This window comes from Equus quagga, chromosome 1 (assembly GCF_021613505.1).
Source record: "Equus quagga isolate Etosha38 chromosome 1, UCLA_HA_Equagga_1.0, whole genome shotgun sequence".
Lineage (NCBI taxonomy): Eukaryota > Metazoa > Chordata > Mammalia > Perissodactyla > Equidae > Equus > Equus quagga.
The window spans coordinates 150,991,078-151,011,051 of record NC_060267.1 but is presented as its reverse complement, the minus strand read 5'-3'; the positions used below and the strand labels follow the sequence as shown (position 1 = coordinate 151,011,051).

The 19,974-nt window shown below is 46.4% G+C and overlaps 1 protein-coding gene across 1 annotated transcript in view; it reads left to right on the top strand.

Annotated features, from left to right (window-relative positions):
* Window positions 1-278: 278 nt before the first annotated feature.
* GPD1L (glycerol-3-phosphate dehydrogenase 1 like) overlaps window positions 279-19,974 on the top strand; it is a 59,490-nt gene continuing 39,794 nt past the window's right edge. The window contains exons 1-2 of the mRNA XM_046676538.1: window positions 279-447; window positions 13,247-13,424. Of these exons, the coding sequence (XP_046532494.1) occupies window positions 401-447; window positions 13,247-13,424 (225 nt within the window). The 5' untranslated portion in view covers window positions 279-400. The remainder of the gene's footprint in view (window positions 448-13,246; window positions 13,425-19,974) is intronic.

The window sequence follows — 19,974 nt, the reverse complement described above, 5'->3', positions numbered from 1 at the left end:
CTGCCGGGAGGGGTACGCAGCCTCCAGCGTTGGGAGCGCGAGCCTCTGCTCGACTACCCTTGGCTGCACGTGGCGCGGCAGCAGCAGCTGCCCGGGACTGCGGGGCTGCCGGGAAGCGGACTACAAGTCCCGGCATGCCTCGGGCAGGGGTGGGGCGGCGCCGGAGCCGGGCCCGGAGGGCAGCCAGGCCGGGGCGTGCGCAGTGGTTCTCGGGAGTTGCGAGGCGGGTTCTCCCTGGCTGTCATCTGTGGCCTGGGGCGCCCTGGCGGGGGTGGTCGCTGCCATTGGCTGAGAGGCGGAGAGGCGGGGCCGCCGCGCCCGCTGCGGCCAAAGCTGAGCAGGCGGAGGCAGGCGGCCGGCCGGGGAGGCGCGGGCCGGGCTGCAGCGTTCCGGCCTGGCCATGGCAGCGGCGCCCCTGAAAGTGTGCATCGTGGGCTCGGGGAACTGGTGAGCTGCTGCGGGCCAGCGGCGCGGGCTCCGCCTCCAGGAAGCCCCTCTCCGGGGCGGGCCAGGGCCGCGGGTCCCCGTCGCAGCATGAGCACCCGGCACCGCGCGCAGGGAGGCGGGGCGGGCGGCCTCGGCACCGCGCGCCTGGGGAGGCCCCGCCGGGGCACTCGCCCGGAGGCCCTGCCGCGGGGGCAGCGCGGAGAGAGGGTTCTGCGCGCCCGCGGGCACCTGTCTGCGCTCTGGTCACCGCACGGCGGGAGACCGGAGGCCACCTGCTCGCCACGCCCGGGTAGTTTTGCGCAACATCCTAAGGGCGTTCTCCGTTCTCCTGGGGAGATCGCCTGGATCGAGGAATTGAGGGGGGCGCGAGTCTTCTTACTGTAGTCTCGGTACGGAGGAAACTGAGGCAGAGAGGGCTGAGGGGCGCTTGCTACCCAGGCCGGGGTCCGCGCTGTCCTTCAAAGTGCGGGTCTCGCCCCGCTTCTGATAGTGCAGCATCTTAGTAACGTTCTAGCGGGAAGAAAATCCAAGTTCCGGCAGGCTCCGCTCCCAGGGGCGTTGGGAATTCTCCTCTGGGGAGATGTTTGTGAAGCTTCGGCTCTCTGCTAGGCTTTATTTGACTTTTAACATTTGTTAAGCACTTTGTATCAAGCGCTTTTCTAAGCTCTTTATAAATGTCAGCTCTTTTAGTTCTCTTTATCAACTAGTTAGTTCCCACTGTGTACGATTCTCTGTGTTGGGGTGAATATAGAGGAGAGTGGGGGAGGCAGAATAGAGTATGGCATCTGATATTTCCAGTCCTTTTTCCCTTGCTGTCCAGTGTTTTTCCCACATCCGAGGGACTGGTATAGAATAGTTCAGAGTGAGGTTCTTTCACTGCTTCTGATTTTGCGTGGTCTGACACTCCTGGCAGTTCAGGCTTCTAGGAATACTGCAGCCATTGGTACTAGCTCCTTGGTCTTACTCTTTAAGACTTGGCCCAGAAAGTACTTCTTGGAGGAAACCTTATCTGGTTCTCCACTTTTCCGTCCCAGCAAGGCCAGTGGCCTCTCCCTGTGCCCCCATTGCTGACGTCTATCACTGCAAGGTAATGATTCATGGGGTTATCTGTTTCCACTCCTCCTCACCCAGCTCTTGCGTACAGCATCTAGCCCAGTGCCTGTCATAGGCTAAGTAAATACTAAATGAGGATCTGAAAACTAACTTTTTAAAATGTAATTATATTTGCTTAGGTAACATATTCCATTGTTTGGTACGTTTTAGTGACCCAAAACCCACAAAAAAAACAGTGGAACATCTCCCACCCACACTTGTCCCCCAAGGTACCTTCCTCCTGGAGGAACACCAGTGTTATCTGTTTCTTCTGTCCTTTCTGGAGAAATTCCGTCAGATGCAAGAGAATGTTTACACATGTTTTTTTCCCTCTCTGCCCTGCAAATACTAGGATAATATGCACTTCTCTGTAAACTGCTGTTTTTTGACCAAGAATGGAATGTTCCACCCAACATTTAGTGGAGTCGGTACCTATCCACTGCAGAGCTTCATTTGGACTTTCTGCTTGTCTTTGCCGGCTTTGATCCCAAGGTCACTTGAGTGAGATGTCAGCTGCCCTGTTGGCCGTGGGACTGGAACAGCACCCAGTTAGCACATGTTCTTTTAACATTAGTTTTCCTCTTCTGTGAGAGGACACAGAACCACAGATGACAGCGCCTTTTCCTAATTTGCAAGGTGCAACAGAGGTAGCACAGCTTTGCCAGGCGGGCTCTGGGCCTGGAGCAAGAGTGGACCCTCTTGCGCCCTCTGCTTGGATTTGGCTGCCTTCCCGCTGCTTCACTCTGATGTACTTGTCTGTTTTCTTGGCCCACTCCAGCCCATGGAAAGGGAGTAGAACTTGGCTAGTGACACTGGAGCAGAGCAATTGAGAAATGTGCCGTGCCGATAGTTTGGGCGGGCTGCCTGGCTCCATGAGTTGTGGGATCAGACGGGAACAGTTGTTGCCTTTCTGCAACTGCCCTGAGAGCAGAGCCACTCCAGTCCTAGAGAGAGGAACATGACCTCCCCAGAGATTCGGAAACTTAAGAACTGAAAAGAACATAAAGAGGCTCCATAGGGGCTGGTCGGGGGTCAAGCTCTGTCAGTAGACATTTGAGAGTTTGCCCTGGGTAGATCCTGTGGCCTTTCCTGGGATACAGACACAACTGGACACAATCCCTGCCTTTAAGGAATTTGCCATCAGGTCTGAGATGGATAAGGACTTGAAAATAAATTCAAAAGCAACAAAATGGAATGAAATATCTGTCGCAAGTTTAGACGTTACATTTGAAGTAGTGTTTCTTAAAACGTGGTCCAGAGATGACTTGCATCAGAATTACCATCGAGGCTAGACTTGCTGATTCATATGCCCTGAAGGTGGGACAGATTTTTCCCTGAGAAACCTGTAGCCTTTTGCTAATTTTAAAACAGACTACCAGGAGATGGATCTACCCTTCCAGATGTGGGCCTCATGTCAGGAATGGGAAGTTGCTTAAGCAATGTTTACACTTGGGACTTTGGAGGAGCTCAGAATGCTTATGTAAATAAAGGTGTTGTCACATCTAAGCTCCTAGCTGAAGAGTGGCTATAACCCTCACATTGAGTGCTTCCCCATGTGAGGATCATGGATTACAGTAGAGATACCAGAAGACTGAATCTGGCCGCCTTGCCAGGGAGCTTCAACCAGGAAAGACATGAAGGGAAAGTAGATGGGTTATGTAATGCAGCCTTGTCTTGTCCTTTGGCACCTCCTTTCCTCTAGACAGATCAGACAGAGGAGGCCAGAGGGGCCCTCACGCATCCAGCCAAGCCCTGCCATGCTGCACACGACTGGGGCTGCAGGGAGCTGCTTCCTAACCTGTGTGGCTTTTTATGGCTCCAGTGACTCAGAAAAACAACAAAAAGAAAACAGCTTCTTAAGTTCCTCCAAAGATGAAATAAAGTTTCTCCACTAGAACCTTGGGAAGATCAGCCAGACATAGTACAAGATCCAGTTCTAGAACTAAAACCTCGGTGCTAGGGAGCATTTGCCCCAAGCCTCCTTTGGAGGCAGGGTAATGCAGTGGGGTAAGGAGGGCTCAAGAGTCCAGCTCTCTGGGTTTCGATTTTGGCAGCTCTGAGGCCTTAAGCAAATTGTTCCTCTCCAACTATCATTGCTTGTAATATTGGTACCTGCTGTCTAGGATTATGATCAGGATTAAATTAAATGAGGCGATCTGGGGAGGGGGCAAGGTAAATGTCAGCTACTATCATCACTAGTTTCATCATCCTTGACCAGCATCATCGTTAAGTTACAAAATGGACCGGACCCACGTGGAGTTTGGCTAAGGAGTAGAGGCAGAGAAAGGAGAGATGAAAGACAAAGAGCATAAATGATGGACAGCTGCAGGAGTTGTTTTATCTCTTCCTCCTGTTTTCACCATCAGCCCACAGCTTGACCCCTGAGACTAAAGGTCAGGGAGAGCTTTGGCCTACTTTGCACTGGTGACCAAAGCTGGACGCGTGTGACTCTTTTTTGGCCGCTGGAACCATCCAGAATGCGGCACTGCGGCTCTTGGTCCTCCCTTTTCACCCTTTGTACTGCTCAGTTTCTGTCATGATTCTCGCTACACCCCCACAGGGAGAGCCCAGCAGCAGTTTGAGCATCTGTAAATTAGCTCCTCCGAGGTCAGAAATAATCCCTTCTCTGTCAACAGGCGGCACTGACACACCTCTGCTTTGGAAGCTGGAGGGAGAGTTCGATAATAGGATGAATTTGAGCTGAACTGGGAAGAGATCCAGAGTTCCCTTGTGAGCAGGGTGAGATAGCCTGTACAGTTAACAGAAAAACAAAACCCAAAACACCCTGATACTTAGTCATCTATTTCCATCACTCCCCCGCCTGTTCAGTATAAAAATCACGACTCCTGTTCAGGGGTGAGTCACGACCTCTTGGTTTTCATATCTTAACCTTTCACCTCCTAACCCTCTCTGACCTCTTACATGGTTCTTCTCTTCTGCTTCCTCCCCTCCCTTGAGAGGGATAATCATAATAACAGTTACCACTTACTGTCGTTTTCTGTGTGTCAAGTACCTGCACTATTTCATTTAAATCCCAAAGCAAGCCTACACAGTACTATAATTATCCCTGTTTTAGATGACAAAACTGAGGTTTAGAGAAAACTATCCCAGGTCAGTGGCTAAAAAGGTGGAGTTGAAACTCAGCTCCTTCTTACTCCAATGTCCATGTTTCTATAAATTCTTAATCATTTTCAGTGAGAGGCATGCTTTTACCTGAGGACAAATCTCACTGTCATAAAACTATTGAGTATCTTACCCTCCCAACAAAAGTCTGGTGTAATAATATTCCACTTAAGAAAAATCAAATTGAAAGAGGCCTTAAAAATCATCGTGTTCAGTTTCCCTCCAAAGCAGGCATCCCCCCTCTTATAGATATGACAAATGATCATAGTTTACTATTTTTAAGGTAACTGATCTTCTTAAAATTAATCTAGCAGATTAATTCTTAGGAAAATCTTATATTTGAGTGAAAAATCTGTCACGTCCAGCTTACACCTGTTAATCTCAGGGCAATGCCCGGGTGAGCCCACTATTTTCTAAGACATGTCTTTTTGGATAGCAAAGTCATATGTCCACTGAATCTTCTTGGTGGCAGTCCAGGTAGTGTCCCCAAGGCTCTCAGTGGTTGCTGGTGGGAAGTGGTTTCTGGGTCCTCACCATCCAGATTACCCTTCTCCCTTTCTTCTTCCTTTCATCCCTTGTCCCCATGCTTGGTGATGTCAAGAACTAAGCTCAGTCTGCCAGAAGTCTTCTGAGCTCCCTTAAGATTATACTAGTGGCACTTTGCCATCATCCTACTTTGGGACTCAGTTTCTTCCTCAGTTGAGAACTGGGAACTGAATCAATTATCTGTTGCTACCTAACCATCTTCCCCTAAACTTGATGACTTTAGACAGTAATCATTTATTAGCTCATGATTCTGGGGGTCAACAATTTAGGCTGACTAAGCTGGGAGGGTGTTTTGCTGGTCTGGCCTGGGCTCACTTATAAGGCTGTGGTCAAGTGGTGGGTTGGCTGGGACTCTTGGTCCTCGGTGACCTCCTTCGCCTGTCTGGCAGTGGACAGGCTTTGGCCAGGTTGACAGGAGTGACTGGGCTACGTGTCTCATTCTTCAGCAGGCTAGCTTGGGCTTCTCCACGTGGTGGCTGAATTCCAACAACAGCAAGAGAGAGTTCATATAAATGCCTCATAAGTGGAATCATACAGTATTTGTCTTTTTTGTTACTGGCTTATTTCACTTAGTATTATGTTCTCAAGGTTCCTCTACGTTGTAGCATGTGTCAAAATTTCCTTACTTTTTAAAGCTGAATACTATTCCATTGTATGTATATAGCACATCTTATTTATCCATTGATCTGTCAGTGGACACTTGGGTTGCTTCCACCGTTTGCCTATTGTGAATAATTCTCCTATAAACATAGGTGTACAGATGTGTGTTCAAGTCCCTGCTTTCATTTCTTTTGAATACATAGCCCCAAGTGGAATTGTTGGATCATATGATAATTCTATTTTTAGTTTTTTGAGGAACCAGTGTATTGTTTTCCATAGCAGTTGCACCGTTTTACATTCCCCCCAGCAGTGCACAAGGATTCCAGCTTCTGCAGTCCTCACTGGTGCACTGGTGACCAAATAACACTTGTTATTTCCTGTTTCTTTGTGTGTGTGTGTGTGTGTGTGTGTGTGTGTGTGTGTGATAGTAGCCATCCTCATGGGTGTGAGCTGGTATGTATTTTGTTAATTGCATATGATCATGTGACATGTACAGTTTTGCATCCTGTTCTTTGTGAAATGTAACGTTCTATCTGAAGCTTTTTCCTCAGCAGTTTGCATTTTGATAGATAGAAAGGCTTTTTTCATCTCCTTCTCCTCCTCCTTTATGTGGAGTTGTTCACATTGATCTTTTTCCTCTGTGGTTTCTGTCTTTGATTTTAAGCTTAGAAAGTTTTCCTATCCAGAGATCAAATAAACATTCACCAAGTGGAATCTATTCAAAAAATGCTTCATTTTTCACATTTGCATCGAATACCCTGGCGTTTGATTATACTTTTATTGAAGTCCTTTAACTGCAAAGAATTACACAAAATGTTAACACTGGTTCTCCCTGGGTGGTGAGATTATGCATAATTGTTTTTTCTTCTTTCATGTATAACTTTAATGAGTAAAAAAAAGTGGATGTTATTTAAACCAAAATTGACCACCCTCTTCCAGCTCTGGGGGAGACCAGGGCATGGAATGTGGAGAATCTGGCTGAACCCTTGCTAATTCTCCTGGGCCTAGTTTCTTCCTTGGTAAAAAAAAAAATAAAGGATGGACTATGGGGTCCTTTCTGGCCCAGAAAGATTCTGTACCCTGTGAAGAAACATGGGCCACCAGAATTCTGTCAGATTCGGGCCTGACCTGATAGGCAGCTATACCTTGGCTGACGCAGCGCCTCCCCAGCCTGATTAAAATATGACACCTTAGAGTCATATTTATGACTTTCTTAGAGAGGAAGGAGCGAGAGGGCCGTGGACAGAGAGTGAATGTCAAGGGGCTGGGGGTGGGGGGGTTACCAAGCTGGAGGTTAGGACCTCCGGCATGTGGGTGTCCATGCAGTTGGGACCAGGGAGGGAGAGCAGAATGTTGAAGACACAGCCTGGGGTGCAAATCTCTGTTCTTCCACTGACCACCTTTGATTTCTTCCTGTAAAAAATGGGGATCATAATGGTACCTGCCTCAGAGAGTTGCTGAGGCTTAAAAGGAATAATTTGGGTAAGGTATTTAGAAGAGTGCCGTGCTAAGGAGCTAATCATATTGCAGTATATAAATGTATCAAATCAACACGTTGTACACCTTAAACTTACACAATGTTATGTGTCAATTATATCTCAGTAACAACAACAAAAACAGTACCTGACACCTGGTAGGCAGTGAACCAGTGCTCATTGCTCCTGCCCATCCCTGCTCCTTTCTCACCTCTTGTCCCATCCTTGCCCTCTTCACCTTCTCACCTCTCCCCATGCAGTCCCATCCTCTCCCTCCGATTTCTTTTCTCTTCCCTCCTTCCTCTGCCTCCCCTCTGCCCGTCACCCGACTTCTCCCTCACTGTCTTCTCCCCCTCTAACCTCTCCCCTCCCCCCTCCCATCCCTCCTCCTTCCCCTTCCCCTCCCTCTTCCTACCAGTGTTGGCCCTAGATAAAAGCAGGAGATAATTTCCATACCCCTCCTGTTCCTGCATCAGAGTTCAGAGTTCAGCCCTAGCTGCACTTCCTCCCCGCTTTCCCTGACCTCCCTGATGTCCACCAAGTGTCACTGTGTCACCTGCTTGGCCACTTTGGTCAGTGTGGTGTAGTTAACATTTCTTTGTGTGCTTGCTGGAGCAGCGTCGGTCTCCATTAATCAGTCTCTAAGCTCCATGAGGACAGGGGCTTGTCTGCTTTATTCCCTGTGTCTCCTGTGCCCAGGATAGTGTCTGCACTTCACAGGTACTCAATCTGTATTCTCGGCAAATGATTCTACTCTACACCAGGGTGTAAAATAGCAGGAAGTGTGGGCTTCGGATGCGGAGTTGGGTTAGAACTGCCGGCTCTAGATGGACAGCATGACTTTGGGTAACTTACTCTCTGAGCCTCAACTTGTTCATCTGTCAAGTGGGGAAATGTGTACCTCTCTTGTGGTTGCTGTATAGATTAAATGAGGGAGCTGGCCCCCTGGCTGAGGTTAAGCTTGTGTGCTCCGCTTTGGCGGCCTGGGGTTTGCGGGTTCGCATCCTGGGCATGGACCTAGCACCGCACATCAAGGCATGCTGTGGTGGCATCCCACATAGAGGAACTGGAATGACTTACAACTGGGATATACAACTATGTACTGAGGGTTTGGGGAGGAGAAAAAAAAGAGGAAGGTTAGCAATAGATGTTAGCTCAGGGCCAGTCTTCCTCAAAAAAAAAAAAAGATTAAATGAGATCTTATATCATATACCCAGTACATAGCTACCACTGGAACATTATTTCCCACCCAAATCCCTTCTAAATTTCATTTACATAACCTTGTAGAGGTTGTGAATTAGTCTGTGTTTTGAGACCTGAGTTAAGATAATTCATGATTTCCTAGGAAATGTGATTTTATACATTTATGTAAAGACCCAGGACCGGTCATCAGCAGACCTGAGTCCCTCTCCTGGTTCTGCCACCACCTGGTTGTGTGACACAAGGTCAGAGTGACTCTGAGCCTCATGTGTCTTAATCTGCGAAGTGAAGAGTTTGGATCAGATTAAACCTCATCACACAGGCTCCGCCCGGATGGCTTCGGCTCTGACTGCACCACACCAGTACTATTGTTTGCTTGGTATACTTTCTTTAAAAGTTGACTTGAGAGAAGACTTCATATTGCTACTGTAAATATCATAAGTAGAAGGTGACAACAACCACCAGTGGAATGAAAACAACAGTATTACAGAGTCTTGCCAGATACTCCTGCCTCTGCAAGTCCGAGGCTGCCTCATACTTTGTGAAGAAGGGAAATTAGCACATGCTGGAGAGATGGCAACAGCATAATGGCACGCGAGTGAGACGTTCGGCGCTCTCTCAAAAGGGCCATAGGAGTTGAGAAGGGTACAAGTGAGTCAGTGTAATTTGGTGCGGTGTCTAGGGGCGCTCTGCCATTGGGGGCACCCCTGGTACTCATTCCTCACCTTGGAAAACACTGGACTCAATCATAAACCTAGAAGGGACCTTACAGGTCATCTGCCCCACGTGTCATTTAGTAGATGGGTGAGGGGCCAGCTGTGGAAATGGCTGCTCGTGCCCTTAAGCCAGCAGTGTAAGATCCATGCCTGGCTGTGCTGTGCAGTGGCCAAACAACCCCTGAAACATGGAGAGCTCCACCAATGTGGGACCCCAGCCACGACCACGACCAAGCCACTCACAAACTGCCTTCATGGACTAGTCAGTACTTTTATTTTAAGCTCAGTTCTCATATATCTGTGCATGTTTTTGGGCTGGCCTCTGTAGGCCAGTCACTTTTTCTTTTAGAACAGAGTGTGTCACTTATAAATAGACTCCAGTCCCTTCAAAACGCTCAGGTTCCTCCCAAACACTCCCTTTGCTCTGTTGGATCCTGTTCTTTCACGTTGGTTGGAAGTAGTGACACGTATGTAATGTACGCATCTAGTACCATTTCAGAGCCACAAAGGGGTTTTGGGTGTGGATTATACTTTTTAATAAAAAACAGCTTTGTTGAGGCATAATTGATATACAAAAAACATTGGACATATTTATTTATTTATTTAGTTAAAGATTTTATTTTTCCTTTTTGCTCCCCCAAGCCTCCCGGTACATAGTTGTATATTTTTAGTTGTGGGTCCTTCTAGCTGTGACATGTGGGATGCCACCTCAGCATGGCTTGATGAGTGGTGCCATGTCCACATCCAGCATTTGAACCAGCAAAACCCTGGGCCGCTGAAGCAGAGCACATGAACTTAACCACTCAGCCACGGGGCTGGCCCCCACTGGACATGTTTAATGTGTACAATTCGATGGGTTTGGAGATATGAATACACCTGTGAAACCATCACCACAATCAAGATAATAAACATCTATCGCCTCCACAACTTTCCTCCTGTCTCCCCTTTTTGGCAGTAGGAACACTCACAGTGATCTTAGCTGAGGGCTTGCCATATACGGCCTTTATTATGTTGAGGTGGATTATCCTGTTTGAGGTTTTATAAATGGCACAGAAAAAAGTAGACAGCAAAGAAAATACTTGGGTCAACATGGAGATTGTACTAGATTGTCAAAGAGATTAAAACCAAACAGAACAAAATGTAGTATTTTAAGTCCTGATCTCCAAAAAGAAGATTACTGTAAAAGTTACTTAGAACAATTAAGACTAGGCCTTATAGGCACCAGAATCTTTTTGTTTCTTTCCTTTCTAGATTTGTCCTTGAATTAAACTCCATGCTTCTTCCCTCCATCCTGATCACCCTCCCCATTGCCCTCCCCCCACTCCCACCCCATCCCTGAGTGGCACATCCAACAGCTTGGCCCACTATTGCCTGGAGTTACCTCAAAGCTGCTGTATTTGGTGCATCCCTTCACTATTATTGCAAAAGCCCACCCTCCCCCAACTTAGATGCTCACAATAATAAGCATTTACTGTTACTTATGAGTCTGTGGATCGGCTGGGTAGTTCTTGGCTTGGTGGGGCTCACTCGTGTGTCTGCCGTGAGCTGAGTATTGGGTGGAAGCGCTGCCCTGCCTGCCCTTCCCATCCCTAATTTGTGAAGCCCTTTTTGCTTCTCAGCAGAGGTATGGTCTTCCTCAGCACCGTTCCCGTGTCTTCTCCCTGTGCCCCAGCTGTACGCTGTGCGTGGTTCTCTCAACAGCAGGTTGAGCATGGGAGGTTTCTCATGGATGACAGCTGAGTTCTTTGTGTTAAAGTCCGTCGCAGTTTACCCTCCCAATCACATACCGATCCATTTTTCTTCACCTCTTATCGCACGTAGAATTGTGAATTTCTTTTCCCTTGTTCATCTCTCTGAGTGGGTGGTAAGCTTTTGAGAGGTAAGAATGCATTGCCTTTTCTCTGTTGTATCACCAGCTTCTAGCTCAACACATTATATACAGCAGGTGCTTGGTAAATGTTTGATCACAGATAAATAAACGAATGAATGATTGAATGAAGTGATTGATGAAACCAGGGAGGAGGCAGAATAAGGTCCTGATGACCTCACATGAGTAAATAACATAACTGGAGTTTCCCTTACTTATTTTTGTCCTGTCATTTTAAGCCCCATTGAACCCCAGAGGAGGTACAAACATGGTCTGGTGGGCTTAGTTCTTAACAGTTCCAATTTTTATTTAAATTGTCTTAACTAACTCCTTTCAGCAAAATGCTACAGGTTTGCCTCTGGTTGCAAATGCCAGGCTTCCCTAGGAGGTGGCTGTAAAGGGAGAAGGTCATAGGGGAGGGGTCTTGTGGTTCTGGTTTATTTTCTCATTTGATTTATTACACTTGGATTCCTAGTATCTTCTGGACCCCCCTCAGTTTGCTTGATTCCACAGAAGCACTCTTGCTCTCTTTGGCCTTGTGTGAGTTACTTCATGCCAGGGAACACTGTGAGCCCGAGCTGCTATCGCCCTGTGAGTGCCTGAGCAGCTGTTTCCAAGACTAGAATAAAGGTGGTAGTGATGGTGGGGAGATTCTTGGCCTCTTTTCTATGAAGTGTCAGGAGAGTTGGATTAATGGGTATTTAGCTAATAAACTGTCCTGCTAGCATGGAATAAGAATTTCATGGGTAAAGCCCCAGAGCATTGATATTTACAGCTATCTTTTGTGAGGGAGGAGGGTGCCAAAGTTCTAGATCATTGTGCAGAGCAGCTGTTCTCAACCCTGGCTGCACATCAGACCCTGAGGGGTTTTAACAACTACTGATGCCTGATCCCACTCCAGAGGTACCAGTTTCATCGGTCTGGGGAGTGGCCTGGGACTCAGGATTTTTACATCTCGCAATTCTATTGTGCACAGTTGAGAAGCACTGGCTTAGTTTGTCCATTCTCTCTCAGGAAAGGGAAAATGATTCTAATATGGTTATAATTATTTGGATTTTCCTGGTTGTTAAATCACAGAGGTTTATATGCTGGAATGAATTAGAGTTGGGTTAGAATAACTGAGATTTATCGGAGAGTAAGGATAACCATCTCCAATATGTTTCTCTGCATCAGCTTGGTCCCCGTCACTTTCTGTTATCACCCCTTTCTCCATCTCACCAAATTGTCTTGAGAGTAATTGCTAGAAAAATAACGAATGCCTGAATGTGTGAATTGTCACGGTGCTCTTTTACCGTTCTTTCATTTGCTCCTCACATCAGGAAAGGTGGCCAAGAAACAAACTATTTCTCTGACCCAAGTCCTGAAGGAGAAGCTGATTGGCTCAGCCCATCCGCAGGCCCGTGGTCCACTGCGCTCAGCCCATCTGTGAGGTGGGCACAGGTGCCCATGCTGGTCATGAACACTCCATTGTGGCAACCAGCTGCAGACCCACCGCCCGTATCCAGAGGGCTGGTGTCAACTCATCAGAGAGCCTTCTCTTCCCCTGTCGGAGAGCCTGTGGGGGACATTCATTACCACGATATGTTTGGTGACTAGAGATGCAGAAATAAGGGAGCCTGGTGGGCTAGAGGCCAGCTGGATGTCCGCTGGGGGACCGCTCAGGCGGCCGGGCCCTGTGCCCTTGCTCTGCTCCTTTTCTGGAATCCACTCAGGTTCTTGTCTTTCCATTATGACTGCACCTGGGGCCTGTTGCGGTCCACCAGGACACACTTTATTCTGGGATAGCTACATTTTAACCTCCTTGATAGATTTGAAATATAGCCTTGTTGCCTCGGAGGCTTAGTGAACCCTCTAAGTGTTATTTTTATGCCATCTTTTAGGTGGATTTCTCTTCTGTCTGTGATAGTCTCTTCCAACATAGGTTGTTGCTTACTAGTTTCAAGAGGTGATGCTTTTTGACCTTCTCCCAAATTCTGGGGCTTTCTTGATCACAGAGGGTGGTATTTTCAGGTAAAAACAACTAAGTTTCAAATGGCCTGTGGCTGATACATCACATCTTGAGTTATAAACTCAGTGCTTGAATCAGAATCAGGAGCGAGGCTTCTGAATTCTAATCTAGTGCTTTTTCTCTTCTGCCCGAGTGAGTTTAATTTTTTTCTTTTCCACTGTTTCTTTTGTAGGGGTTCAGCTGTTGCAAAAATAATTGGTAATAATGTCAAGAAGCTTCAGAAGTTTGCCTCCACGGTCAAGATGTGGGTCTTTGAAGAAACGGTTAATGGGAGAAAACTGACAGACATCATAAATAATGACCACGAAAATGTAAAATATCTCCCTGGACACAAACTGCCAGAAAATGTGGTAAGACTCTGGGATGAAAAGTACATTTGGTTAATTCTGAAAGTCACGCTTGGCTGAGTTAGCACTTGGGACTTGCGGAAATGGGAAGGCTGCTTCCATCTCGCCCTGTTCCTTTCTACCACCAAGTTCTTTGCTTGGTTAGTTTTGTTTCTCCTGAGTCTGAAAATGGGCTTTGTATTAGTTTGCTAGGGCTGCCGAAAACAGGGGGCTTCAACAACAGAAATTTATTTTCTCATGATTCCAGAGGCTTCGAGTCCGAGATCAAGGTGTTGGTTGGTTTCTTGAGGCCTCTCTCCTTAAGTGGTAGATGGTTGTTGTCTTCCTGTGACCTCACATGGTCTTCCTGCTGTGTGTCTGTGTCCTGATCTCTAATTCTTATAAGGACACCAGTCATGTTATATTAGGGCCCACCTTAATGACCTCATTCTAACTTAATTTTATAAAGACCCTGTTTCCAAATGCAGTTGTCACCGCACCGGGTTTGTTTTTGCCCACTGCCCAGAAAGCCAAACACCGAGATGACAAGATTGCAGCAGAGAGAGGGTTTACTCACAAGGCAGCCACGTGAGGAAGCGAGAGCATGAGCCTCAAATTTGCTTCCCCAGAAGTAGCGACTCAGGGATATTTATGGGCTGGGGGGCAAGGTGGTCTGAAATGTGAAGGCAGGTAAATGGAGATGAGGAGAGGTGAGGTAACTGATGATCTGCGCAAGCGTAGTCAGACTCCATGCCTCTTCATAGGACCCACCTTCACAAAATGGCGGCATTAGCATGATCTGAGGGTGGAGTTTTTAACCGATTGGCATCAGGAGGTCGCTTATCGGACATCTGTGCAGGCCCGGTGGATGGGTTGGTGGTCTCAACCAGCCTGAAGTGGACAAGGAGTTCTAATTCCTGAAAAACAGCTCACACACCCATTACCATGGGGACCCAGGCTCCAGGGAGATGTTATCTATAGGAGCCTAGTGGGAGTCAGAAAGCATATTGCCTAAACTGCACAGTTAACAATGGGTGGGTTAAACAGCTAAAAGCTGTAATCAGTAATTGCAAAAAGGAAAAAAAGTTCCTAGCTACTTAATCATCAATGGCTAACTCTCTGCTGGTTTCACAGTCATATTCTAAGGTGCTAGGGTTAGGACTTCAGTGTATGAATTTTGAGGGGACACAGTTCAGCCTGTAACAGGCTACTTTCTTGGCATTCGAAATGCTGGTCACCTCAAAGCTGGGGCTAACAACCTTGCCCTCAGCTGCTCGTGTCCCCTGGTAACTCCCAATGTACCCTTTCTAAGTGCGTGGACTTTGATCCGCCCACTAGGACAGCTACTGCACTGGTCTGTGATTAATATCAGGGTCAAGGCCTAACTTACAGAAGGAGATGAGAGGAAATAGAGAATTATAGGACTGACAGTTTAAAATTCAAGCTTATTAGGTCTGGGAGAAAAAAAATACAGGTTATTGCCTGGCCTCATTCCAGTGACTTTCAGGGAAGGAAGAAAATAAGCTTGAGGAACAAAAAGGATATACCCTAGTCTGAGTGGAATTTATGGACTTTTCTTGCCAGATTCACCTTTTGGTGGCTTTCTGTAATAGTCTGTTTGAAAACCAGACCCCATCGTGGCTGCCTAATTCCTGTGGTTAACTGGAGAAACTCCTCTCCATTGTTAATGAAATACCCATGACTGTATCTGTCCACTCGCCAAGCCTTTATGAGTGTGTGCTGTGTACACAAAGCAGAGTGTTGGGTGCCGGAGACAGAAAGAGGAATAAGGGGCCGTTGCTTCCCTCCAGGAGTCCAGCAGGGGAGACAGATCCATAAACTGATAAATACCAGGAAGCTTGGACGTGCAAAGACCTTGCTGACTGAAGGTTTTTGTTGGGCCTTTGGTTACAGTGTTCATTAGTGTCAGGTGCTGTGCTAAGTAGTTTACATATATTGTCTCATTTAATGCTCTCAGTAAGCCTCTCAGGTTGATACTATTCGTTTTCCTATAATGACAGTGATTCTGATTTTTGCAGGGGAAGAGACCAAGGCTCAGAGAGGTTAATGAATTTGCCCAGGGCCACCTAGCTAGAGACTAGGGTTGGAATTTGATTCCAGGTGGACTCATTCCTGAGCCTGCTGAATCCACTGCCTTCTCGACAATGATGACTTCCTCCTCTGTGTCACTGAACTAGGGCCAGGCTGCATTTCCCCACTGTTGTTCTTGGTTCTGTTGGTGAGGAGGGAAGGGATCCCTAGGGTTCTGAGCTTGGAAATTAAGTTTTCCAAGGATCTGATGGGAAGAATAAAGGGAGCGGCTATACCCACTGCCGTGGAAGGCCTCTGGGTCATCTCTAATCCATGCTTGGAGTAGAGAATTCCTGTGAGCTTCGCATCTCTCATTCCCTTCTGTAGACCACGTGCTTCATTAGTATGTTCCTTCCGCTCTGCTTTGTGCCAGTCCCTTCTGTACCTGTGTCTTCACCCCTACCTGCCCCAAGTGTGTGAACCTGACTTTCTGGTTTCTTTTCTCCTGTAGTTGCTAGTGCGGTGCTCAAGGAATGTTGGGGGAGGTGAATCTGCCAAATGTTCTGTGACATTAAAGCCTGTGCTGTGAATAGGGCAGGAGAGGGAAGGAACTGACATAGAATCAGGAACCATCTTCACTCAGAGCCCGGCCCCCACAGTGATTGACTCCATCACCCTCCCCTGGTCCCCCGGTGTGGACAGAGAGGGGAGAGAAAGGAGGAACTGTCCACTCCCAGGACTAGGTTGGTGTCTGAAGCCTTGTAGATTCATGAAAAGGAAGGGATCCATTCTCTGGAGTGGACACTGGCATGGTTTCTGGTTGTTTGCTGTTAATGGCCAGTGCTCCTAGGAACAGCCTTGTACACCTCCTGGGGATGGAATCTTAGGATCACAGGTAATACACATCTCTAATTTTACCAGATCACACCACTGTGTTTGAGAACTCACATCCTTGCCAGTGCTTGGCAGAGGATACACAGGGTATTGCAAAACTTTATTTCTTAAGCTGGGGGAAGGTACACAGGTTTTTTTTTCTTTATACTTTCTGTATTCTTGAACTGTACCTATGAAATGCCTCGTAATAAATAGTTTAAAAAGTTGAGTGATGGTGAAGTGCAGTGGTGAAGGACACACACTTGGAGTCAGAGGGCCTGGGCGTGAAAGCTCACTGAGTGAGCCCGGGAGCCCTGCCCCACCCCCAACCCAACCGAGTCTGGACTGTTACTAGTGCCTTGGCCTTAGGGCTTTTGTGAGGAGTAAATGAGATGATGCACATAAATCCTTTAGAGTTAAGCATTTGTTAAAAGCTAGGGTTCAGTTCCTGAACACAAGACAAGATGAGAAGACAAGGATGAGAGGCAGTGACAACTATATTTCATAGAGGATGCTGCAATCGTAAATCCTGGTGTCATATGGAGCACATACTGACACAGAACCACACCACTTGTCTATCAGTAGCCATACTGTGGTGACAGCTCACATAGAAGAACTAGAAGGACTTAGAACTGCAATATACAGCTATGCACTGGGGCTTTGGGGAGGAAAACAAAAAGAAGTAAAAAAAAAAAAAACACCAACAAAAACCAGGGTTTTGTTTTTGTTGGTGGTTTTTTTTTTTAGATTTATATATTTATTTCAGAGTTTTTCACATATCTCATTTGAGCATTTAAAAAGTCAACTAGTGTTAGACAAGATCCACATTGTTACCATTTTTTAAGATAAAAAATCAGACGTAGAATTGATTGACTCACATAGAGCAAATGTGGCTCTGGAGCTCATAAGCTAGCTTTAATCATTTTTGCCTTGCAAATTCAAGCAGGAGAGACTTGTTGCATTTCCATCAACATGAGATTCATATTGAGGATGTCTGTCAGTTGGTGTGCTGACTTGAGACTGCGAGTCTTTCTTGCTTGGGGCCCCCAAGCTGCTGCCAGCCTGACCCTTCTCAGGTCCATGCCCGTCATGTGATCCCCTCCACATGGGAGCCTTTTGTAACAATGACATCACTGTGTCATCACCTGCTCAATAAAAACTGGGATGGTCTGGGTTTGCGATTTCCTCTTCGACCTGAATGGAGGGAACACTTCTCATTTCCTGTCCCTACAAGATAAAAATTGTTGATCCTGTTTTATAGCTATCTGTCCAGGGCCTGTGTTTAGAGGTCATCCAGGTAGGGAGCTCTTCTGCCTTCTCGTTCCAGCTTTAACCAAGCTCCGTAAGACACCAGGATTTACGATTGCAGCATCCTCTATGAAATATAGTTGTCACTGCCTCTCATCCTTGTCTTCTAAGCCTTTCCAGCTCTTTTTTTTTTTTTCATGAGGAAGACTGGCCATGAGCTAACATCTGTTGCCAATCTTCCTCTTTTTGCTTGAGGAAGACTGTTGCTGAGCTAACATCTGTGCCAATTTTCCTCTATTTTATGTGGGATGCTGCCACAGTGTGGCTTGACGAGCGGTGCTAGGTCTGTGCCTGGGATCTGAACCTGCAAACCCCAGACCACTGAAGCAGAGTGTGTGAACTTAAGCACTACGCCATTGGGCCAACCCCTTGCCAGCTCTTTTTTTAAAACAGCTTTACTGAGATATAATTCACAGGCCATACAATTCACCCATTAAAGTGTACAATTCACTGGTTTTTAGTGTATTCACAGAGTTGCACAACCATCACTGCAATCAATTTTAGAACATCTTCATCACCTTAGAAAGACATCTCCTGCCCTGTAGCAGTCATCACCTATTCCCCACCATCCCAGCACTAAGCAACCACTAACCTACTTTCTGTCTCTCTAGATTTGCCTATCCTGGGCGTTGCATGTAAATGGCACCATACAATATGTAGTCTTCTGTGACTGGCTTCTTTCACTTAGCACAATGTTTTGAAGGTTCATCCATATTGTAGGGTGTATCAGTACCCACAGTTCTTTTTTATGGCTGAATAATTTTCTATTTTATGGATGTACCGTATTGTGTTTATTCACTCACCAGTTGATGGACATTTGGGTTGTTTCCACTTTTTGACTGTTATGCATAATACTGCTGTGAACATTTGTGTGCAATGTTTTGTGTGAACACGTTTTCACTTCTTTCGAGCATATCCCTAGGAGTGCAATTGCTGGGTCATATGGTAACTCATTAACTTTTTGAAGAACTGCTAGACTGTTTCCACAGTGGCTGCACCATTGTCCATTCCCAGCAGCAGTGCATGAGGGTGCTACTTTCTCTACATCCTTACCACCACTTGTTCTTAACTAACTTTCTGGTCCTAGCCATCCTAGTGGGTGTGAAGTGCTGTTTCATTGTGGTTTTGATTTTCGTTTGACTGATGGCTAATGATGTTGAGCATCTTTTCATGTGCTTATTGGACATTTGTATATTTTCCTTGGAGAAATGTGTGTTCAGATCCTTTGCCCATTTGAAAAATTGGGTTATTTGTCTTTTTATTATTGTGTTGTAGAAATTCTTTATATATACTAGATACAAGTCCATTTTCAGATGCATAATGCAGAAGTATTTTCTCCCATGTCTTGGGTTTTTACTTTGTTGATGGTATCCTTTGAAACATAAAGTTTTAAATTTTGGTATCCAATTTATATATATATATATTTTTTTTTTTTTTTTGGAGGAAGATTAGCCCTGAGCTAACTGCTGCTAATCCTCCTCTTTTAGCTGACGAAGACTGGCCCTGAGCTAACATCCTTGCCCATCTTCCTCTACTTTATACGTGGGACACCTGGCACAGCATGGTGTGCTAATCGGTGCCATGTCTGCACCCAGGATCCAAACCGGCAAACCCTGGGCCGCCGAAGTGAAACGTGCACACTTAACCTGTGTGCCACTGGGCTGGCCCCAAATTTATATATTTTTCTTTTTTACTAGCTCTTAATTTGGTTTCTTGCATAAGATGCATTCACTGATGATTTCTCAGCACCTAGAATGGTGACTGGCATTACCTGTGGTCTGAATGAATGCCAGGGACAGTGGAAGTGGTGAGGAAGAACAGACCAGGGTGAAGAGTTTTGTTTCAGTGCTTTGGGTGGTGTCTTATGGGATGTAAGTTTAGGCCAAAACAATTCAAAAAAGATAAGACTATTTACTTTTGGGTAATAGGGTTGTGATAATACCTATTAATTTTGGCCAAAGGTCTTCTGTGAAAATTAGAATATCAGTTCAGTGGGAAGCCTTAGTGTTAACTGTTTCCTCCCTTGATTTAGCGCTTTTTTTTTTTTTTTTTTTTGGTGAGGAAGATTGGCCCTGAGCTAACATCCATTGTCAATCCTCCTCTTTTTGCTTGAGGAAGATTGTTGCTGAGCTAACATCTGTGCCAGTCGTCCTGTACTTTGTATGTGGGATGCTGCCACAGCATGGCTTGATGAGTGGTGTGCAGGTCCACACCCAGGATCCAAACCCACGAGCCCTGGCTGGACTGCCGAAGCATAGCGTGCAAACTTAACCACTATGCCACCAGGCCAGCCCCTGGGTTTAGCCTTTTGATTTTCTTTGGAGGAGTAATCTTCGCTGGAGCTTCTCAAATTTAAGTGTTC